Here is a 24798-nt window from a genome sequence, read left to right as displayed (position 1 = left end):
TTGGTGTTATGTAGGTTCTCATAAGCCATTTATATATATCAGGTCAGAGTTGGGGTCCCAATGGCTAACTTTGAACTGCCTTGTTGGTGAAATGTGCAATACGAATAAACTTGATTAATTGATAATCTCCCCTTTTTACCACATATTTCACATTTTACCATATAAGACACTGGTAAGTCCCTTCGTTTTTTTTACTGAATTAAATATGCAGCAAAATGTGTAATACAGAAAAACAAATATGTACATACACTGAATCAAATATTCAAATAAGTCAGAAGTGGGTTTAGATAAGAGTTCTGTTAAAAACTATCTATTGAGTTGGACGTGTATACCATCCAGTTTACCATACAATTTCCTGTTACATCTTCCAAAATAAAATCTGGCACTATAACCTAGGTCAGCCATAAGGTAGTCCTTTGTGAACAGTAAAAGGCTATTTCTGCATCATTAAAAGGAAATTTACCAGGATGTATTTTTCTTAGGTCAATGCAATTGTGGGTTGAGTAGCAGAGAGCCCATGAAAAACTTGTCAAATCATTTCTGCAAACATGAAACAGCTTTTTCTGCTACTGACTCTTGTTTGGTGTTGTTTATTGGATTGGATCTTTGAAGTTTGATGAAACAAGACATTTGGCATTTTCGTAATTTCTCCTTTCCAGAAGGACAGAATATTGGTTTTACTGTCCACAATGAAGAAAAGTGACCCGGAGAATGATGTCGCTACATTTTACACTGAGTCCAAAAGTTCATTTTTTCTCTTATCTGACTCAAGAAGCTTGTTTGAGATTTAGCCTGTGTCCACTCGAGTTGTAGCAAACCTGGACTGAATAGAAATACACATCTTTTTTCTCAATCGTTTTCAGATGTATAGGTATCTATACACCTGAAAGAGGACACTGTCTTCAGAAAAAACGCGAAAAACGGTTAAATTTGGTCAGGTCAGATATGGACATTACTCTGCGACTACGTTGGCAAACATAGTCGGTTACTTCGCTGTTTGTCTACGAAACAATTGCAGATTTTATTTTGAAAGCAAGCCACGCTAACTTCCGGTCGTTTGCTTTCACGCTACCGGCAGCTTCACAGCGGCGCGCGCGAGTCTTAACGGGGCTGGCAGACGGGCAGCTGGAGCAACAGAGCGATAATCGAGGGGCGTTCTGACAGGAGCAGCTGGAGGAGAAAACCCTGCTCACCTTCTTCCCACCAGCTTCACTCACATGTCGAGGACATCATTGGATAGCGTAGCCACCCGCACGTCTTTCTGAACATTTAAGTTTGTGTTCTTCGGAGCGAACCTGGAGGGGTGGAGAGAGTTCATCACTGGCCACAGCACCGCTGTTTAAGTGGGAAGTTTTGCTCCGGAGATGTCGGGCTCATTCTGCAAAACTTTGTACCCGTTCAGCGGGGAGCAGCACCAGCAGGGACTGAGTTTCGAGGCCGGGGAGATTATTAAGGTGACCCAGGCTCTGCCCGGAGGATGGTGGGAAGGGGAGAAGGATGGAGCCAGGGGATGGTTCCCCTCTAGTTATGTGCAGGTTCTGGAGGTAAGCACTTTATCTTTTGGAATTTGTTTCATTTGTGCTTTTCTTATTAATGAAAACGAGCTCAGTATTGCAAATCCAGCGACACAAAAACTTGTCTCACAGACTGAAGCGCTGGTAAATTGTTTTCCCGTGGTCTCTCTCTCTCTCTCTCTCTCTCTCTCTCTCTCTCTCTCTCTCTCTCTCTCTTATCAAATTAACTCCAACCTTTCCAACAATCTGCAGGCTAGGCCACTTCCCCATTCCAAACACATTCCAGGGATGTGCTCAGGTCTTTTCTCTCTCTCTGAATGCCCCCCAATAACCCCTGCTGTCCCCACCCCTCACACCCGATCTGATCCCCCAGGAAGGTTTGTGGGGATCTGCTGCAACCGAGGGAAGAGAGAGGGGGGCTACTTCCAATCCTGGAGTAGTAAAACCCAAAACCAAAAAGTCACAGCAACATTTTAGAAGCTTTATTTATTATTTTTCTCATAGGATGAAAGGGATATTAAAACCTGGCTATATGGGGCAAAAAATGACATACAAGTAAGTAAAATAGAAGAATAAAGGGAAATGTTATTCCATCACAGACCATTGAAATAATTTGTTCAGTTCCTTGAAGACAGTTTGAAGAACTGGATTTTTTTTTTTTTCTGAATTTTCATCACATGTAACGTTGGGAGGCTTTTATTTTTAACAGTGTGTTTGAACTTTACCATCAAAGATGTAGTCTGGAAAATTCTAACATTGGATTTCAGTACTTTCCAATTGTGGATATGGCACTCAATATTCCACTGTTTACATTTTGTTTCCTTCCTTGCATACATTCTTCTGTCTGTAGAACGTCCCTTTGTCCTTTTGTTCGTCTGTCCTTCTATACCCGCTGTCCTTACTTTGCAGTCAGTGGTTAAAAGTGTGGTGTTGCTCTGTGTTTCGAAAGAATTGGGAAGAAAATCGTAATTCCTGCAGCCGTAACGGACGTAGAAACACTTTCTTACAAGAAGTACCAAAAAACGAAATTTGTGATCATGAGCTTTCGCTTCTGAAGATACAGCCGTTCTGTCTGCAGTCAGAAAATTGTAAACGTGTGATGCACTGCTCTCCATTGCTGGCTATGGCAAGCAGGCCTGTCACAGTAAGCAATAAATCAATAAGTCACGTGATAAATGAAAACAAGCTCAATAATTTTCATTTGCATGACTTCATAACTCATCTTATTTCTGTTCTTTTATTATTATTATCGTGATGATTTTAGCAGTACATTACTTGAAAATGACCTCAACAAAAGAATATTATCATTTATCGCAATGACTTCTGGGACTATTTATTGTCCATTAAAATTTTTTGTGACAAAAAATTACTACATAACATAAATAAATACATTTACTTATGTTTTTACTTATTAAAATTTGTCAGGTCCCCTACTTAATCTGCGTTAAAACCACAAATTTAACAGTGGAGCCATAGCCCCCTCTGGGCCCCCCTCAAGGTCACCACTGCTGGCCACCTTGTGTCTACTTTGGATTAGTTTTTTTGTTTTGGATGATAACAGTGGAGGAGCCAGTGACGCCACCCTTCACTCTGACAGTTTGCTATAACTTTATCACATTCTCCTGCCTGACTGCGTTCTCCTGGGCTCGCTCGTATGCAGACAAAACAAAATCCTTATCTTATCATTTGCTGAATGGAGCCAAACGGGACGGGGGCAGAGAGGGTTTTCCCTAAAGTGTTAAGATACACGGCATTCCCCGACCTGTGCAGGATCAGCTTGAAGTCATCTGGGACTGGACTGATGCTTTGAAGTTTGGAGCTAGTTCTCTGTTCTCTCTCTGATCATTTCTGAATTTGACTGATTATCTGTGTACTTGCATCGGGGAAGAAAGAAAGAAAAAAAAAAAAAAGCTGCACAGAACATATTGAAGTGGTTCCTTATGAGCCCCTGGTATTAGAGGAACTGGACTCCATACTCAACGTGTTGACAATAAACGCTCCCGTCGTCGTCGTTTCACGTGCATCTGACTGGGAGCGTTTTGAATGGCTTTCTTGGTAACTTTTCTTTCATGGCATTGCGTGTCTCTCTTTGTGGTCAGGCTGGAGCTCTGGCATGTCCAAGTTGGAGTTAAAAAAAAAAAAAAAAAAAAAAAAAGCAAATATTTGTTGGTCTAAGCCATTCGACCCAGACCCTTCTGAAGTCTCCCTCTTAGTTTACAAAAGCTGCAAATGGAAGACATCTGGGGCTCGTATAATGACAGTAACGAGCAAGTAGAGTTATAGAGGGAAGCTGGATCCATCTTCACCAAATTTAGTGCTAAATTATGACCAACTCTTACTTGTAAAGATGCACTGATTAGACTTTTCTTATGATGCCAAATTCTTTTTTTTTTCTTCCTTCGAAGCCTGACCTTCCCGTTCCCATTTTGATTAATTTTAATTAACACTAATTAAACAAAGAAAATAAAACTGTCCTGCAATTATGAAGCAATAATGAGATTATCCGCCTTTATCCATTCAAGCGTACATCCCTAACCTTGATTCATTCATGCAAACGTATGAGGGAGTGTTGGGGCAAACACCCTAAATTTTTACATTTCATTCCTTTTAATTGTGGAAAATGAACCTTATTTTTCTTACAAATGTACATGTTTTATTTCCCCCACTAACTGTGAAATTAATCTAGAAATATAGAAAATGTGTTTTTGTTTTTTATGGTAGAAATCTACTCTTCTGCAGCCACAGTATTATATTTTTTTCTTTCATCTACAGCCAGTCTAACACACTGTTGCACATATCTCAGTCTGTGGTGAACTTATCACACACTTTCTTCACTTTTTTTGTTTTTTATTCGAGTCAAATGAAAAGTCCAGTCATGCAGCCCAGCCAGGCTGGACGTTTACAGTTCTGTCACTGCAAACCTTAACCTCACCTCTACCTCAGCGGTTTCCTGCTCTACTTTCTGTTTGAAGTGAACAGGACAAAGCAGGGAAAACGATCGATATCAGCTGCTTTTTACCAGGGCAGTGGTGAATGAGAGCGACTTCGGTGGATCAAAATGAGATAAATTTCAATGTTAGCTGAAAAGTTTCGCGGTCTGGAGTGCGTCTAAAAGTTCCGTGTTGTGGAAACTGCAGGATGGCACAGAGAAATGACTAATGGTGGAACCAAAAGCCACTTCTGCTTTTCCCCGTGGCGGGGTATTTTCGTTTCTCATCCCTACTGCTGCTTCAGGTTTCTGTAGTACTTTCACAATTGCAGTTGATCGTTGGCTTGATGTGCGTCACTCACACAGATGAAGGCTGGCATGGCTGGGACACCCAGCGGAGGGGAGAGGAGGGCGTGTGTGATGTGTCAGTTGTCAACCTTTAGGTTTGTGGTTTCCTACAACCAACTTCATTGTTCCAAGCAAAACAAACCATTGTCCATTTAATTGCCAGTGTAATGAAGAGCTTGAATAATACTACGATATTGTTTAATATTGGGTTCAAGCTCAAGTGATTTGATATTAATACACTGGATGTTTGCGTAGTAATAAAGTGTTTCAATCCAGTATTCTTGGGGTAGTAGTAACTAGTAGCCTACTTTCATCATGTTTATATTGTGGTGTTGTTTTTTGTACCCTCTTATTTTTTGACAGAATCTTATAATTGTTAAAATATAATTTCAGAGGAGGGATACAAAGTTCATGGATCTTGTTTGCTTTTTTTTTATTATTATTTGATAAGAGGCCTGAAATGAAACCCAGTGTGACCAGCAGGGTCAGAAGGAGGCCAGGAGGATATTATGTTTCTTAGGAGACGGTGACACCAAGCATCCAGAGCCATATGACAGTGATTCATTCCAGAGCTTTGCTTATTACGGTCCACAGCTCATCTAATGAGGAAGAAGGAAAAAAAAAAAAAACCCCGAAATGAGTTGAAACAGTAATGATGACTTATGTTTTTATGCCTAATAACTTCCTGAAGGTTTCATCCAAAACAGAGAGAGCGCTTTTATCAGCAGACACACACTCTTTATTTAATCACTCAGTCAACCTGCTCGGCTGCAGGTAATTTGCCAGCCTCCCTGCGGTGATTGGACCTGTCAGGACTATTTCAAGCCTCTCTCTAACCGTGTTGTTGTTTGTGCGTCGGCCTCAGGAGTGATGTCCTATAACTGCGTTTTGTCTTCATGTTAATCTGCTTCGGTGACCCTTAAATCACTACCAGTGTCTGATGTGTTTTCACTAGAGCATATTTAACCTGTCTTATAACGCAACAAAGTGTGTTAAGTCTGTATAGACAGAAGTTTCTTAAGAATTACTCTTTTTTTTTTTTTTTTTTTTTTTGGCACCTTGACAAATCCATCCCAATCATAGCAATGAAGTTGAACTTAATTGAAGCGCTGTAAGAATATTTTCCCAGTGTCTAGGTGGGAAAATAGTGCCCTAGTGTCTAGGTGAACAGATTTTAGATCAAGTAAAGGGTTGGTCATGGAATGAAAAGTCGAATGTATGTAAGGTGATACAAAGACTTGATCTGCTTACAAACTGCCTTGGGCACGGTACACTCAACCAGATGTAGTTGCTGTTCCACCATAGTAAGTGCTAATGGGTGAAGCAGGTCCAGCCAGTGACAGCAGTATGCTAAAACCACTAAAAAATTTGTGATGGCCTTCATTCTAAAAAGGCTTTTAAGGGCTAAACCTGTAAGGCAATTGACCCATTCATCCATTGTTTTACCCATTGTCTGGAATGCTATTTGCTACCAAAACTCATTGCTACAATGAGTTAAGTAATGCATTTCAAATTCCACACATCTTTGTTTGTAATCGTAGCACAGAAAGTAATTTTCTTCTCCATCAAATGGTTGACATGTAATTATTATTACTTTTTTTTTATTTTTATTTCTGATGTTTTAAATTAACATAATATAAGTTATGTTTCCCATGCCTGAATAAAGCTACCCAAATTAAAAATTGGATTTTTCCAAATGTATTAAGTGTAGAGTCATACTGCAGTCTGAACGCAGCACTTACCAAGGATTGCAGCCCATATCTACAGTAGATTCTGGCTTGGGAGTGTCTTTTTAAAAAGGGGAGTGACGGGACGCCCTGCAGAGGTCTGTGTTTGAGGCCATCCGCAAAATGACTGTCACCGGGTCGCTGGCTTTAACAATTGTATTACATTCTTTCAGAGCTCTGGGGCCACAACATGACATTTCCATAAGAAACCAGGGCTCCCTAAGAAATGTTGTTGCCGTATCAACATGAGCAGTTAACATGTAATGGAAGCCATCTGGAGGGGGATCCTTCCTCCCCCGCTTCACCACAGCAATGCCTTCATTTGGCTGAGAGTCTTAGTGCTTGTTTCTTACTGTTGGAGTTTCCATCATTTCTGAATTCAAAGTCAGTTTGTTGGTGTTGTAACCAGGAATGGCCTGCGATGAGATCCCTTCATGTTCACAGAAGTAACACAGAAACCTGAAGCACCTTGATTGTCCATCACAGCCAAATTTCTCTTAATTGTACTAAAGCATCTGACTTTTGTTTCAGTGACATAGGAAGGGATGATGCCACAGCGAAATAACCCCCCTCTCACACTGTAGCACTCGTGATTTAATCACTAGGCAATCCAGGATTCCACAGAATTTTCCGACTTCTCAACAAAGCAGCTCTAAAAAGCCGCTAAGGATACAGAATCAACACCACCATGACCAAAATATTGCAGTTCTCACTTCGGGATGCTGGATGCTTAAAACTCACAGTAATACTAACAGCACCACTTGCTGTCTGATTAATTCAGATTTTTTTTTCCACCATGGAGCATTGAAATGTATTTCATGTGGTATTCTCTACATGAGACAGCAATGCCACGAAAAAGTAAAGTTCCCTGTCATGACTCAGCAGAACACTGTGAATTTCACACAAATGATTTCTGTGTACATGCATTATTATCAACAGAAACCCACTTCATTCCTTCAACTTTAAACCCAAATAACAAAATTGCAGAGTATAATAATAGAATGTATCAGAATATTTTAGCAGGTTTGAAAGCAAAACCGTTTTAAAGCTTTTGCGTATCTTGTTTTCTCCAATCTAGATCTTATCCTAGATTTTTGTTTGCCTCTAAATCTCTAAATTTAACTGGCATCTTTTATTGCAGCATCACTGCTTCTGTTCTCTTTGAATTCCTTTCTCATTATGTTACCTGTAGCCAAGGGAACTACAATAAGCACTCTGCAACAAGTGGCAAATTTGCGAGCCCTTTCCGTCTCTCTAGTGGCTCTCCCGCTGGAGAGTCAGCCGTTATGAAACAGCGGGCGGCGTCAGGCTTGTAGCGGGGGTTTGGATGGCTCTGGGTTTCATCCCTGCAGAGGAACGCCTGAGGTCACATCACTGCTGCGCAGCCTCCAGCACACAGCCAGGTGTTTCCCCTCCATGCTGGAAAACTAACACCACCACCGCCACCATCCCACCGTGCTGATGTCATCCAGAAACGCAGTCATTTGGTTTCGCGGAACATATTCGGAGTGGAAGTGTGAAATATCAGCTTTAATGGTTGTGAAGTGCTGACTGTGAGGCCCAGATAAACCACAATCTGGTGTTTGTTTTCACGAGGAGAAATAGATTTGTGGATTTTTGCACGTCTATTCCATCTATTCGTGGAACCGCCAGGTAGTGCAGAAATAAAGCTTTGCTACATAGCAACGGTCAAAACAGACAGCTTGTTCAACACGACCGCTGGTTGTCCCTGCAGCTTAGAAAGAAACTATTGAGATAACGAGGCAGAATTTGAGGGCTAATTTAAGCCTTCATCACTGCAGCTTGACTGTACACCAGAATACATTCAGAGTAATTACTGTTATTTTTAACTCTGGCTTCTTCCAGGTTTTAGTCACCATAACCGAAAGAGTTCAGCCAAAATCCTCTGAATTACTCCTCTGTTGATTCTTGCAGTCTGCAGGGATTCATGAGAACGGTCCAAACGAAAATACTGTGGTTCCTTTTTTAAATCCTCTTGTAATGCTTGTGTGCTAAGTTCAGTTCTTTAAATAGAAGTGTTTTTATTTCTATGAACGTCCATTAAGTGACTTGAATTATGAGTAAACCACAAGAGCCAAACCAGATGATTAGCTCTTTGTTTTTTTGCTGAAGGAAAGAGCAGGAATAAAATCTGTGAACAGAAACTGTCAAAAGTATGAAAGTTAAGCGTTAAGTTACACAGACAGAAAAAATATGAATAATTTTCAAGAAACAAGGAAAAAGTTTCTGATATTGATTCGTGAATTCAAGCACAATCTGGAAAGTACGGAAAATTTAAAGGGAGTTGTGAGTTATAGGGAAGAATGAAAAACAATACAGAAAAATACAGACGTGTATTTTGAGACTTCATTCCCTTTCCTGTTGTCCATCCGTCCATCAGTTTATTCATCCATCCCTCTCGATGTCTCTGTTATGAATTCATATTTTTTAATCTATGCATAATTGCATTGCTCAGAATTTTGCAGAGGAAATTTAGGATTGGAAATGTGTTGTACAGAAAATAAAGAACACATTTCCCCCAATATCCCTTTCCTCCACAACACTCCCTCATTGCTCCCAACAATTCAAGAGAGTATCTTGATCATAAGGGAAATGTAGAATCTCCACTGTGCTTTGTTTTCTGCATTAGCGTATTCCCCTAATGGGATTTACCTTGAAAACCTCCCAAAGGTTTTCAAGGCTGACTCCTCTCTTAAAACTATGCTGAAGGAACTTGTTTTACTCTCTGTCTCTAAGGCTGAGCCTGGCTTAGAACCATCTATACTTTACCGATGTATATTCTGGGTCCCGCCCCTTTTGACATAGGAATAGCAAAGTGTTGCGATTCACTGGTGAATTGAGAGCTCTGGTGTTCGGTGTTTTTTCACCAAGACAGTTGAAAGCAGCACCCACAATCCTGCAGATGATGCCCCAGTTCATCCATCTCATGCTGTCTTAGTCTCACAAGAAAACAAGACTCAGAGACAGTAGATAATCATTTATAAAATGCCAGTTTGTGAAGTCCTTGTCTTGTTCAGAAAGGTTGCATCAGCTGCTCACTTTGAGAAAAAACTCTGTCTTGAAGAGTCATGGGACTGCAGATGATAGTGGAGAGTCCAACTTCCTTTAAACACCGCCACAGAATCAGCCTCTGGAAGGGAGACCATATGCCCTAACCTTGCTGGGGTGTTGGCAAAGAAAGTTCATGTTTGTTTTTATGACTGAGGGGGGAAAGAAATTTAAACACAACTTGTCATAATCTGTTAATTCCCTATTAATGCTACAGACAGAACCATTGTTGTCTCAAGTAATCTGTGTTTAGTTACTTTGGAGATCAGCCAATAGCTTGCAAAGTAAGGTTTCCAAACAGAGCTATCTTAAGACCGATGGGTGGCACTCCTTTAGTTTCCACATGCTGACTCTCTGTGTATTTGGGGAGGGGGTTGTGATTGATCTGTGCGTCTCAGCTATAATTTTTCAGCTTGGCCATTGCCTTCCTACGCAATTCCGCTCAATTCTCATCTAACCTCATTTCTTCACCTGGGATTTCTCCCTTTGAACTTGATTTCTCACAATGAATTTCAACCCGGCCTGTCAGCAAACAGAAGGAAGAGTTGTGAATGATGACGTTGATTGTCTTGCGATGTTTTTGAACGGTAGTCTGCCTGTGGTCGTAGATTGCCAGTGGTAGCGTAGGAAGCGAATAAAGCCATTTAGTCCATGTTGGTCACGCTTCCAAATATTGAGCAATTAAAGATGGAGCAGGAGGAAGATTTTATTGCTGAAAAACATTTCGTTTAGCTGGCACTTCTCTCTTTGCAGTGGGGGATGGTTGTTCGTAGTGCATAGCTTCCTTCGCAACCGACCAGGTCAATTACATTCATCACGGGCAAGCATTAGTGGTTGGGTAAAATTAAATCCAACTGTTTAAAACTTCCACAGAGTCCTCATCTCCCAAAAGTAATTAAAAACTTAGAACAAAGAGTTGAGTTTTACCAGACCTTTTAAAACTTATGCATATCTTTATTTGAGTAGCTGACCCTTGTTTGCTCCGGATGCTGCCGTTCATCTGCCAAACTGCCTCCTATTGGTGGAATATTTGAAACTTCAGAACTTTCCACAAGCTTAATAGCAAGAGACCAATTGATTTAGGTTGGGGAACTCCAAGTTAGTTGGGAATAAAAACACAATCAGTCGTATTGTTCTTTGTAAAGTGGTATAAATCTACCTTCCGACATTTCCCAACTGAGTATATACAGTCCCAACCACCGGCATGTGTTTTCATCCGTTTCATCAGGCCTGTTTGGAGAAGAATAAATCACACCTGTAGCTTAGAGTCAAACTGACTCATAGAAACTTCTGAGCAGCTAGATTAGCAAAATTCCTTCTGACTAGACATGTGAAACACTTAGGATATCCTTGTGTCCATTGGGAAATCTGTTGTTTGCTGTGCAGTGGCAGATGAGGTTCCACAATTCCAGTGGAGAGCAGAACTGGGCTGACATGCTACCATATCTGATCCTGGGAACATATCTGATCCAGATAAGGTTTCGTTCTCAGGAGAGCGCCCTGTGTGCGTGCGACCCTAGGTCAGCGCCGGTCACGTTATGTACGGCGGACGCGCAAAGGAGTCTCAGAGAGACTGGCAAGGCTTGTGAGATTCACATAAACTCTGAGGGGGTGGGATGAGACAGAGCAAGCTTTGTTAGCTGCAGTCAAACATTTAAACACACACACACACACTCATAGTCAACAATGACAGTTTGTGCGAGCATATGTACAGTATCCATGTGTGGCTGAGTGCATGCCTGAACATGCATGTGCATCCTTTCTGCTCTGTGAGTGCCTGAAGTGTCTAGGTCTGGAGAATGCGGCTCTGGTTCAGGCTCCCACATTTGCCCCTGAACCAAAACAACATCTCCTCGATAAAGATACGCTCCCCGTCCCTCTGCCTGACTCCGTCCTTCACTTGAGGAATGTCTCGCTCTCTCACTCCTCCTCCTCCTCCGCTTGTCGCTCCGGCTGTATCCCAGGCGCATTTTTCCACCGTGCTCCAACAGTACATGTGAGAAACATCTCCCCTCAGAGTGGGGTTAGGAGGTCAGTGTTACAGTCTCGCCCTGAGGAAGATTGATAACAGCAGCGATACGAACCGTTGGTCCAAAGAATTTGTTGGCAAATCCTTGTGTGAGCACATCTTTTGTTTATCGAGAGATTTAACACGTTTTCTGCTGATGCCGGTGCATTTTTTTTTTTCAGTGGGAGTTAAAGAAAAGTTTGATAAAGCTCTGGAAATATGAAGAAATGTCACAAAATGAGACATTTTGTCTCATTTTTGGGACTCTATGAGGACATTTCTTATGACCTTTACAACTCTTGGAGATGTAAAAGAATAATCTGTTGTGCCACGTTTTGTTTTTTGATTGGAAGTTCCCAATGTCTTGTTCTTTTTTAGGTGGTATGAAGCAAATGCTCTTGACCCTGTCAGAGCGTGGTTCTTTTCATCTTGGCTGCTTTCTCATGCCTTGTCATGCTACATTTTGCTTCTTGCATAGAAACAGCGATGTTAAAGTGATGGATATGATTCAAATGAGACGGTTCTTAAATATGGCTGCAAAGAAAAGCCATTTTTAGGCTGCCCTGGCTTTGCATAAGTGCATGATGGTGTGTTACTGATTGGACAAAGATCACATTTTTGAGGTTCATGATTGCTTAAATATTCTGGAGGATCTTGCCCTGGGGGTCATTTTTTGAATGCCATCTCCTAATGGATTGATCATTTTGCCAATACAAAACACATTTCCTTTCTGAAAGAGACATAATGGAGAGTCTTCATTGCTTGAACTCATTGACTTTTTCTTCAAGAACTTCATTTGGCAATCTAGATTTAAAGGGTATCTTTTGATCAAATAACCCATCCATCAGAGCTCTGTAAGCTGTGACCCGGCCCTAACCTTTGGGTGATGGTGTCGAATCAACATTTGTGCAGCATCAGCAGCATGCGTGTGAGTATCCAGTAACCCAGGACGTGACACCGTGTGTCCCAGAAAGGGAAGGTGGAGGTATTTACTGGAGAATAATAGGAAACAGACACTTCCTGTGTCTGTCATACCTCTGTTTCCAGAACCCTCTGACATGTTAAACTGGGAGAAGGAGCCACCTGGTGTTCTGCTGCTGTTTCTTTCGAAACCCCCAACTACAGATGCCCTCCCACCCTCTGTTTATGTCTCACCGTGGAACAGGCTTCTGTGCGCTTGCTTGCGGCTGTTTACAGCTCCGCTCCAGTATGTATACAGCTGGACGTTTGTTTGCCTTTTCCTCAGGATCTGCCCCTCAGTTTACAGCGTAAGACCTCTGATCTCTGTAGCAAAAGGCACAGCCAGAGATTCTGTTCAAACTCACAGCAAGCAACATGCCATCCAACTATTGTTGTGGGAGTGTACGGTATCAGGTTTGCATCTTTTGTTGCCTTCTCTGGAACTTTATCTGTTGTCGCTGGTGGAGAACAATAAAACATCACTTGGCTGCGAACATCAGCCTTCAACTCTTGACTCGGACTGTTCGATTTTGATCGAACAGTCTGATCACCGGCTGTTTCTTTAGGATTCTTTGCCTCATTTTCAAGTCTTTTATACCCTATTTATACCTCCATTCGTCTACTTTTGACCAGGTTTAGTAGTGCTGCATCCATCACTACGTGTAAATCAATGTTGATCCAAAACATAAAAATGTTTTTCCTTTCCTTATTAAAAGAAAGACATCCGGTTTGCAAATCTTTTTGGTCTTGATTGAAAAATAGTCTTTTGTTTTTGCAACAATAAGAACAGGAGTTGGGTAGCTTTTCATTTAAAAACTCAGGTCTTATTCACTATGGGATTAATGGAGAAGAGACTACATTGTTTTTCATTTTTATTTATTTAATCATTATTTTACCAGGTAGTTTGTTTGAGATGAAGTCTCTTTTTCGAGGGCGACCTGCCTAAGAGGCAAGCGCTTGTTCAGTACACAGAACAATAATTAATAGGTACAGACAATTAAAGTATCATACAATCCACTACAAATGCACACAAAATAAAAACTGCTAAATATATTAATACCTCATAAAATATTTTAGGAATAGTATTTACACTCTTCAGTTTAACAGCTTTCCAAGAAGAGTTTCAGATTTCAATTTGTTGGAGTATTTGTGACTTATTGCAAATTATTCCAGGACCAATGTGCAGCATAAGATAAAGCTTTTTCTTTTTTTTATCAGTTTCTGAGCACAATTTTACTCTAAGTCTCCATTTGTATCAACTGCCTGTGCTGAATTGTAGTTGGAGGAGCCCACGAAATCAGTCCAGGAGCCGCGATTGCTCCTCACGCTGCACTTTTGACACCCTCGCTTTAGTTTTGTGCTCCACTTGCAAATAATAAAAGCCTTTTTGTAGTTGGTGCCTCAGCTGGCTGTGTGTGCCAATATGAGATAGTACAGAAAACAATTAAACCGTTTTGTTTTAGGTTATTTTTTGGTGCATATTTTGCAGTGTTTAAATTTCTGACTTTTCATTGTCTCTCTGTGTCATTCACCTGTTACGAAAAATGAAAACAAAAAAACCCCTCTTTTTTCACAAGTTCCCATCACGAATGATGCACTCATTTCGCCAAGAGTCAGGAGGCACTGAGTCACTCGGGTCCTAAATCCTGTTCAGTAATCCTGATGAAACTCTGGCCGCCCCTACACAAGAAAGTGAGTGGGCGAATTACAACAACCATGTGATCTCAGACGGCGTCCATGGCGACAGTGAGTCACCGTTTCAGCCCGTCCAGCGATCAGTCCAATGAAACCCCCACCGCCTGGATTCATCAAATACACAATCTGGAGTCAAACGCTTCTTTTTTTGACTCTTTGGTAATCGGGTTACAGTGTAGCTCATCCGGTTAGGTTTGAACTTCCCTTTAATGACTGTGAAGTGGGAACAAGCGGAGTACTTCCCGTAGGCTGCAGCTGAGTGTCAGAGTCCAGGTAAAAGGTGAAGTGGGTGCTTTACTTCAACACCGGCTCCTTCCTCCTCCAGCCTCAGCGCGAAGCCAGCTGTCTGCTTGAATCCATATTCTGAGGGAATTTAACAAATTGCGCTCAGTTTTCCAGGCGGAGAGCCAGCGTCACTGAAACAGACAGACCACGAGATATTTTGTTTTCCATAATAAGCGATGTTGCATGTTTTTTTCCTTTTTTTTTTTTAACATGTGGGAAATGTCTGTTATTTAGGGAAGAAAGTCCCCGCCTCTGTTTACAATCCCAGGACGATGAGGAATGCATCGGGCCGCTTCTGTTAGGCATCGTGAATATTACAGATACTCTTCAGCTGCAGATCTGTATGCGAGTCTGGTAGAAATTATTTCAAGATTTATGCAGGTGCATCTTGCGGCACCTGTTATTAATGCTGCATTTGGTTTTTAGTAGAAAGTCTGAAATTCTCAACTTTTAGTTTGAGAGAAAAATATTAAAATCATCATGAGTTATTTTTTTCTAGCAATGCTGTCCTAAATTAATTTTTTACTGTTAATGTAGAAGAAAAATGTGCAATATTGCAAACAAATAACATCAAAACAGTTTTGACTTTGTTTATAATTTACAGTCAAGTCTCGTTAATATCCAGTTGAGTTCAATAAATTACAATATGCGATCCAAATGGGCTCATTTGTCAGAGAGTGAATGTACCATTTGAAGATAATCTTTTAGCAGGTATTAAAAACACTTAAGCCCACATATTAAAAAAAAAAATTTATTACTCCGATATCACATTCTGATCTTTATTGTTTTATTCACCAGTTTAAAACTTTAAAACTCATTGTAAATGGTTTCAAAACATGAGTTTGTTATGAGTTTGTTACTTAGTGCATTGAGTTCTTGAGCTGTTTAATGGTATTCAAACTTATTGAACATGACTGCATATACAAAAAACATCAAAGGTAAGAAGATAGAAGTACAACAGATTGATTATGTATTTTTTTGCTCCAGACAGGAGGATATCTGGATGAGATGTTTTTGAAACTAACAGAAGAACAAAAGTGGTCTGAGTCAGAAAGGTCTGGGTCTGCATGTAGGAATTCATCATCATGACTTTGTCAGACTGGACCGGTTGACACGTGGAAGGCTGAAGCGTTTCCTCGCCTTTTGACTTCAGACGCTCTAATGAAGGCTTTCAAGCTTGTCCAGAAAACGAGGCACTAATGATCCCTTTCACTGCCTTTTATTACTGTTGACACACAGCAGAAGTATTCATGTCCCTTCAGCCTTTGTCACGTTGCAAACAAACGTCAGTGTGTCGTGTTGGATTTTTATCTGACGGATCAATCCAAAGTAGCGCCTAATTGTGCTGCGGAAGGAAAATTGTACAGGAGTTTTGAAATTTTTACAGTTGGACATAGGAAAAAAATGTGGTGTGTATTTGTATTTAGTACTTCTTTTGTAGAAGTAAAAGCTGCAGGAATTTTGGGGTGTCTTTATCAACTTTGCACTTCTAGAGAGCGAATTTTGTAACCAAAAATTCATCAGCATTAACTTTGGTCAACGGAGTTTTAGGAGCACGCTAAGAAAATAAAGTGATACAATTACAAGAATAAAACAGAAATAAATATGAGAATAAAGTCATAATGCTACGACTTTATTTTTGTATTATTTCAACTTTGTTCTCGTATAACTTTATTCCTGTAATCTTCATTTTTGTAATATTACGACTTTATTTTTGTTTATATTGTTTCAACTTTATTCTCATAATATGACCTCATTCTCAAGATACTATGATTTTATTTTTGTATGTCTTCTTGAAATATTATGACTTTATTCTCATAATATTGTGAGAATATTACTGTAATCATAACAGCACTGTTCTCGATAATATGCTTGTTAATAATCTGAGTTTATTATCGTAATATTTGGCTTTATTCTTGTAATTTCATGATTTTATTCTGGTAATTTTATTTTTTCATTCATTTTTTTCCTTAGAACGATCCTTATACTCCGTCATAAAATTGACCAGAGAACCTTGTTCCAAATGTGTAAAGCTTAATGTGTTACCATGGTGACCTAAAAAGTCTTCAGAGGAAAAGCAACAAAGTAGATGACTATTGACTAATGAAGGGAATATAACTGCTCATTTGTTATGTCTGGAAATAACTTAATTAAAACAGCTTGTAATCTTCTTGCTCAGATAAAAGGCTTCTTAGGTTTCACGATGTCCTGTCTTTAAGTTGACAGCAGTAATGACTGATGCATGTTCAATTAAAAGTTCATCCGTCGAACGGTAACGCGGGTGCGGCAGCAGTGTTTGTTGCGGTCGACGTGAGTCGCCGCGTTCCGTGCCAGCGGCGATTCAGCCGGGCTGCGAATGTGCAGCCGAAGGCAGTCTGCGGTCCGGAATGCGAACCATCTGGAACGGTGCATTATTTACCGTCGCATATGTGAGGGAAAAGAAGCGCCTGCAAGTTCCCTCTCACTTCACACCGCAAGGTGTTCCCATTCTCTCACTCATGCCAGGCGCAGGTTTTGATTATGTTGAGGAGGGTTTCATTTCGGATTCCTCTTTTTTTTTTTTTTCCTTTTTTTTTTGTTGCTGCTGTTGCAGTGCAGAAGTAATTATAAACTGCCTCCATGTCCCAGATTTTCTTTATGTTCTCCAGCAATGCTGAACTCAAGCAGCCCACTGCCATCTGCCTCCGCCTGCTTCTGCTCAGCTCAGAGAAAAAGAAATACTTTGGTATCAGTTCACTGATGACAAACAAGTGCCCAGAAACATGCCAGCTGGGAAATAGCCAAGAAGAGAAAGACAATCAAGAGTCTTTTATTGCCTTGATCCTGAACATTTTCTTCTCCACCCCGTTGTTTAGTTCTTCCTATTTCTTTACAAAAATATGGACTGGTAAAAACTCTTAGTCAGCCCCATGTCATGAGTTCTGTTACTTCATAATCCAAATATAGACAGTAATTCTCATCAAGGTGAGTTGATTCATAGAATTAATGGCAGGGATAGACGACTGAGGGACAGTGAATAGTACACACAGAACACAACACAACACTAGAATGAATGGTAATCAAAAGACAACAGAGAGAACACTGAATCTGAAGATCAGGGAAACGCTAAGGCTGCATTCACACCAGCCCTGTTTAGTCTGTTTGCCTAGAAAGTCTAGTTTGGTTGGGAAGGTGTGGATGCGCAATCGAATGCTGATATGGGCCAAAAGAACGAATTCTGGTCTTGGTTCTTTTGATGCTAACTCTGGTGCGGTTCGAATGCATATGCGGATGCAAGCCTTCCTGCTTCTGGGGGAATTGGACTATGTAGCGCTGGGTAAATGTATACAACCAAAACAAACACAAGACTCCAACATTAGCTGGAGAAATGGCTCATGATCTTTTTCCATAGACAAGAGAGAAATCCTACAACCGCTAAAACCACCAGCAGACTGCGATTCCAGTCCCCAATCAAACCGAGTCTGCCAGATAATCCAGTGTGAAAACCCCTAAGTGACCAGAAAACTGGGTTTCAAATGGAGAAATGAGATACCTATGGAACCCCAATGCCTTGCAAGCCAAAATAATTTCAACACAAACTCAAAGTACCACGGGACATGACAGACCCCTTTTCCCAAAGGGTAGACTCCAGATCCCTTGATCAGTCCATAACACCTAAAACGTCCTGAACCAGTGAGGGCTTTGGAGGGAGTTCTTAAAAAGTCCAAAGAATAAAATGAGAACTCCTTCCAAACTGTCCAAGAAGCAAAGTTTGTTCTTCTTGGACAGTTTGGAAGGACTTCATAAAACCAAAGTCCAACAAATACTGGCTAAGAAGCAAAGAGTTTGTGAGGCTTGCCTGTAGGCCACATAAACTATGTCAGAGGTCAGCTCAGAGGTCACGGGAGCCAGTGATGGAGGATCTCCAGAGATCAGTCTGAAAGTTGCCAGAGCTCACAAAACAAAATCAATGTGGGAATCAATCAATGAACGTATTTCTTACATTCCACCAGAAAAAAAGGACAAAACACACAAAACCAAGTTAGTACTGGAAGGTTCCTCAGTGTGAATGCAGCATCCTATTACATAATGCCCTGTCATACTAAATTACACATAAATGCACCACTTGTTTGGTGAATATGTCTGGAAAGGAGGTTTGGAGAAGTGGAATTTATTTGATCATCATTTTATAGTGACATAATCTTCCTGTTTCCTGTTACCCTTCTGAATCAAAAACCACTCATTAGCTGAATGTATCACCAACAATGTATCATCATGACATTTCATTTCGTCTTTATGTGCTATATTGCATAAAATATAAATAACTGCATGTCTTTTTCTGGAATTCCTTGTCAAGTCAGCTCTTCCTCCTGCTTTCTTTGGGTGAGAGGCTTCAGCCTGTCAGCTTTACATTTCATTTCACAAAGATATGAAAAAAACAAGTCTAGATCCTGGCAATGTGTCTTCTGAAAGTGACGTAAAATGAATATTTAAAGAAATACTTGAAGCAAAATCTTGGATTCAGAGATGCACCGATTATGGTCAAATTTGACCTTATTTCGACATAATATATGAAGGTATAAAAGAACAGCATTCAAAATTTTTTTAACCCTCCTCTTGTTGGCGCTCACTAAGTATTTGTATTTTGAGCTCAGGCAACGTCACACTGTATGTGAGAGAGATGGCATTGAAAGAAATGGTCTTGTTTTTTAAAAACGGTCAAAATGAATAGACATTTTTAACTAGCTTTATGTTAGCGATTAGCAGAACTAGCATTACTAAAGCAGCACCGTCTATCTACCTTCTGTAGAGAGTGTTCATCTTCACTCTGAGAAGTTTAGATATCTGTCATCATTTTCAAATCAGCAGGTTCCACAACAGACAGGTGTTGAAATCTCACGACTTTGATGTAAAACATCTGACACTTTCTCAGCCTAAATTAATCTGAGACATGTCTCAGCATGTCAGAAGAATGTAAAATTTATTTTCCAGAGAACTTATGACTCTTTGCTTTCATTAACTTCACTTCACTCAGCAGCAGCATCCGCAGAGAAGAGCGTTTTCATTTCATTCTGGTACAAAGTCGCTGTGATGTGTTCACTGACCAGAAAAAGTCAAGTTTTTGTAGTTTCCAACAGCCTGGTGTCTGATAGCTCTCAAGGAGAAAATAAGTTCTAGCTCCCTCCCCTCTAAAGCATGTTTTTTTTATTATTGTTTTCTGTAAGAACATTTTGTTTTTCACTCAAATGAACTTGCAAGTTTGTTTTTTTTAATTCCCCAACATGTTATAATTCAGAAAATTATTAACTACGACCCAACTTTTTAAAAACAGTGCTTCCTCAACGTTTTCGTCTCTGCTTTTTTCCTGTGTTAATGAACAGAAGTGTATTTTTGGTACAACATACAATGTCCTTTTTGGGGCCCCCCTGACATTAGTGTTCAGCATCTTATATATATTGTTCTTCTGTCTATCAATTTTCAATATCCACATTATCCTGATTTACCAGCCTATTCTGGTCTCCAGCTGATTCTCTGCATGCATTCTTAGAAGTGTCTGAATTACAAATGTTGCAAATAAAAGTCTTTTAACTGGTTTGAAAGTTACAAAAACCTTGTTTCATCCTTTTATTTTTTTCCAGAGCACATTCATCTCATCCAATGACCTTCCCTGAGTGAAAATAGCTTTTTTAAATTTATTTTAACGACTTGTTGTTTGTTCATTGTTTCATTCATAGCCATTGTTTTCAGCGGAGGGACTTTAGTGGATGGTTTGAGTAGTTCCTCTTTTCCAAAACAGACCGCTGACAAATATAACATCAGCCCCCGGGACCATCAAAGAGGAAACATTGCTGCGATGTTGTTGGATGCTGTGTAATTACACGCAGTCTTAGCCCACACATCTTCTTGCTCTCTCATCCTGTGGGTCCAGAGAGGGTTGGGTATCATCCTGGCCTCAACAGCATGTTGTGGCTTCAGTCTCTGTGGTTCTAAAAGCTCTTTCTCAGGGACAGATTGGGTTGAACTCGGCACATAATGGTGTTTGGTTACAACAGAAACACGATGATGAAGTAATGATATGTGTTCAACGGCTAAGGGCTGTGTTATCTAATGAAATTAAGCTGCTGTGCTGTTTCAATGATCCCATGTTACAGCAGAGGTCGTCTGAAGCTGTAATTTACCCTGATAACGGGTTTGCTTATTGAATTCAGTTCTAATCGGTTTTTTTTGTGAACACCAAAAAAAAGTACTTCTTTCTTTGTTTTGAAAGTAAAATCTTGGATGTTTGACATCTCATTCCAAATTTCAGCTTATAACTCTTTTAGCAAAATTAGCCAAGACATTTCCTAGCTTTTCGTCAATAAGTACTAATAGCATTACAAGGAAATCTATATAGGTGTCTCCATTGTATATATTCAAACACAAAAAGGGACATGTTTGATAGATATTTTACAGAACGTTGCGATGTTTTAATAAGAAACGAGAAGTGCTAAAAAGTTCATACAGGCGTCTTTCACTAGAAGCATCCATATTGAATGCTAATTTTGGATCTGCTCGACAAGCTTGGACTTTGCCAACTTGAAATCTGGCTCCAAAGGATTTTGTTGCGTTTCTCACAGGTAACTTAGAAAATGTGACTTTATTTGAGTCAATGAGCAAGGCTATGGGCACATTCAGTTCTATAATTTCTCAAATTAATACTAGCAGCTAGCTAGCTGGCTACTTTTCTAACTTTGTCAAGAGGCTAGCTGTTTGCAGTGCTAAACCTAGCTTATCTGTTAACAGTGATAATAGGAGATTAAGTTTCAGACATGTTGTCCCATTTTTTTATCATCTTGTCTAACAATGGTACAGCTACATAGACTTTTGTTCATACCCCTCTGTTTTTCTTGTATTGTAAAAAAATAATAATAATTTCAACTGGTTGGTGAAGGTTTCTCTCGAGAAAGGTTGCTCATTTCAGTAGAAACTGCCAAACACAACCCCAGCATCCCCCATTGCTTCCAATGTAATGTAGCTAAAACTGATGTTAGTTTTAAAAAAAAGTCTAGAAAATCATTTGTTTTTTGCAACCAAACAGAAACTGGGCTAACGTTGGTAGTGTTAACAATAGATCAACGTTGAACAATATTGGATCCATGAAAAAATATAGCAAAGGACATCTCTCCAAAAATTACAAAAACAACAGCAGCAAAAAAATGCAGAAAATTTGACTATGTTGCTTTTGGAGTCATGACTTCTTTCTTGCTCAGTGGCACTTCAACTCATGTGGTACAGGACTAGCTTCACTGTGGGTGATAAAACCTTTTTGCTTTCATTCTGTTGTTCATTTCACAAGAGACTATGACTTGATTATGACTTTAAATCAACAACTGAGTACAAAACATAACCAAAGTGTGTAAGAACTGACACATGGTCGGTACCAACCTGCTTATTATCCCTGCAACACATTCTACATGGTAGGTCTGAACATAGTAATGAGAAAAAGAGTATTTCTCCAAGTGCTACATTGGGAAGCACCATCTATATTTAAATGGCTGCTTACATTTTACTTGCACCTCCTAAAACTAACCCTGTCGCGCCAGACATGAACACTGCGCGCTGGACAGAAGCTGGAAGTTATCCCGACTCTCTCAGGCCTCCAAACAGCATCCCCTCGCTGCGTTCCTTGGTTCCAACCCATAGTTTTCCTGCTAATCAGCAGCAGATGTGTGTAGTTTGCCTATACACGCTCTCATGTTGCGCTCAGCTGCTCACCGTGTGCACATATGCTAACTGCGCCGCGGCCGGTCTCAGTCCTCCTGCCTGTTGTTCTTTTTGTGGCAGAGCCCGCTGCACCATGATGTCATTTTAGTTTAGAAATACTTGAGGAAATGAGATACTGGCTGCACATTTTGCGCAGGATCCTTACCGACGTTTGTTTCTTTCATTTCTTTCACGTCGTTGTCTGTGGCGGTTCATGTCAGTGATGAAACACACTTGGGAAATAAATGTTTTTCCTCCCAGCTAGCATGCTGCTGATGAGCCCTTTTCCTGATTATTAACATTTATTGCTTCTCTCTGTCAACAGAGGACAGCGTCTCTGAGTCAGCTGCCTGTCGAGGACATCAGAGAGCCTCTGCCTCCTCACTGGAAATGCTACATGTCTCCACAAGGGAAAAAGTACTATGTCAACACAGCAAACAATGGTGAGAGAAACTGATGCTGCACTGCGTTTATTGGCCTCATAGTTGCACTTAAACGTATTTTTCACATTTCGTCACCTTCCTAAAATTGTTGCCTTTCTTTCAATTGTTCTTTTACTTGTTTTGTTGACTTTGACAAAATCACTTCTTTCCTGCCAAAAAATGATTTAGGTAAAAAAAAAAAAAAAAAAATCACTTTTGGCAAAAAAAACACCTAGCCATTATTCTAGGAAGGAGACACTATAAGTAGTGTTGCTATACATTGCATGCATTACTAAAACTACAAACCTCAAAATGCCTTGGGACAAAGTGGATGCACCGGGGTAGCTTTCATGGGGCAATTATTGCCTCCCACTGCCTCTCACCAGGGTAAATACTCCAGTTACAGCTAAAACAAACTTAATATCATGAAAATGTTCAACATATTTTGTCACTCAATTCATTAGCTTCAGTACAAATAATCCCTTATCAAAATTATATGAAACAAAGGCTTGAAATATTTTTGCTATGTGTGTAAAGACTCTGCTTGTCATATGAGCTTCACTTTCTGAAATGAGTGCCAAAAAATTTCGAACTTTGTTTTTTACAAAATTCACTTTTTTGCAACACAATTTTTATTATCTCAGAAAGGAAACATTACATTGTAAAACATCACATTCCTACTCCAAAGCTTCCTGGAAACATCTCTCACCCCATCTCCCCTCACAATTAGAAAATGTCAACAAAATTCAAATTTTATTTGTTTTAGATTTGCCTTGTAAATCCCTCAGTGAATGGATTGCAGTATTTTAAACTACAACTACTGTGATTAGTTTATTTTCTAAAGATGCCTCTGCTGCTCTGTGCATGTTGTGTGGTTTGAGGTCCCCTCAGACTATTATAGATTTGTGTGTGTGTGTGACTGTGGTGTCGAGGTGTGAACAACGAGAGTTTTGTCACGCTCCCTTAAGGCCTCAGCGCACTGCTACTGATCGAGATCAGGGCGACTGATTAGAAAACCATCACCGGTGCTGATGATCTTTCTCAACAACACGCCTGAGTTTTTTTTTTTTTTTTGTTTTGTTTTTTTTTAATAAAATGACGTGTTCCCATTAAGCATTTTTATTTTTGCGGAGTTTTAAGGTCAATGGAAACGGAGCGCGTGACAAACTTCCTTTGACTTTGGATGGTTTTTAATTCAGTCTCACAGTGTAAACGCTGCGAATGTTATGACCAGAACTCTGGGTTTTGATCTTATCCACATCATACCTGCATACCAAGGATCAGCTGATTAAATCAACGAGCGCATACTTTTCTAACCCAAGCAAAATCAGTAATAGTGGGATGGCATTCTGTGTTTCGGCTCTTAAAGCACATCGTTTTCAAGGTATATTGTGTTTTATTCTGAATTTGTTTAAAAATAAGAGGAAGAATTTCAAAAATCAAATATTTTTAATTAAATCTCATCACTTTAGAACATTTCCTCCCCAGTTCAAGTCACAGTTCTTAAACATGTTTTCTGTTCCAGTCCGTCCTTAACAAGAGCTTTTTCTGAACTCTGTAACGTTCAGTCATATTAAAATAAACTGATTCATTTAAGTAGTTCACCTCCACCCTTTCTTTGAGTTTTAACATCTTCTGACTGCTATATTGTGACTCCTGCAATATATTTTTTGCATTTAGGTTCTTTGCTCTCTGTCTGTCAGACTGCCAGTACTGCTGCTTGTTTCTTTCTTCATGATCAGCAGTCATTGTGTCCCTGAACGCAACATTCACAGACATATTAGCAAGGAGACGGTTTAATTCCCTCCTCAGTCCACCGCCATTGCAGAATTCCCTGTTTTATCGTCTGCCTTTACTATCCTTGCGTGGCCGTGTTGTAAAAGCTGACTGATGGCAGTCATTTCTTGACTTGGCAGCTCTTGTTAGAACGAGCGAGAATGCAGTGTTACCAGTCCCAAGGTGATGACAGGCCACCTCCTAAAAATGAGAGTTGTAGAATGATGGCCCTTCAGTGGACTGTAAAAATATTTCCTCCCCTTTTTACACCTTTTCTCATACAACAACCACAAACTTCAATGTGCTATATTGGGATTTTATCTGATTGACTGTCACCAAGTAG

The 24798-nt window shown here is 40.0% G+C and overlaps 1 protein-coding gene across 1 annotated transcript in view; it reads left to right on the top strand.

The window, feature by feature from the left end:
* Nucleotides 1-1094: 1094 nt before the first annotated feature.
* The window catches only part of gas7b (growth arrest-specific 7b), a 56676-nt gene continuing 32972 nt past the window's right edge, over nt 1095-24798 (top strand). The window contains exons 1-2 of the mRNA XM_014998756.2: nt 1095-1544; nt 22583-22700. Of these exons, the coding sequence (XP_014854242.2) occupies nt 1365-1544; nt 22583-22700 (298 nt within the window). The 5' untranslated portion in view covers nt 1095-1364. The remainder of the gene's footprint in view (nt 1545-22582; nt 22701-24798) is intronic.

This window comes from Poecilia mexicana, unplaced genomic scaffold (genome assembly GCF_051168715.1).
Source record: "Poecilia mexicana isolate PSO_F unplaced genomic scaffold, ASM5116871v1 scaffold_19, whole genome shotgun sequence".
In the NCBI taxonomy this organism is placed as follows: domain Eukaryota; kingdom Metazoa; phylum Chordata; class Actinopteri; order Cyprinodontiformes; family Poeciliidae; genus Poecilia; species Poecilia mexicana.
Note: the sequence above shows the minus strand (reverse complement) of the source record. Positions and strands in the feature narration are given on the sequence as shown.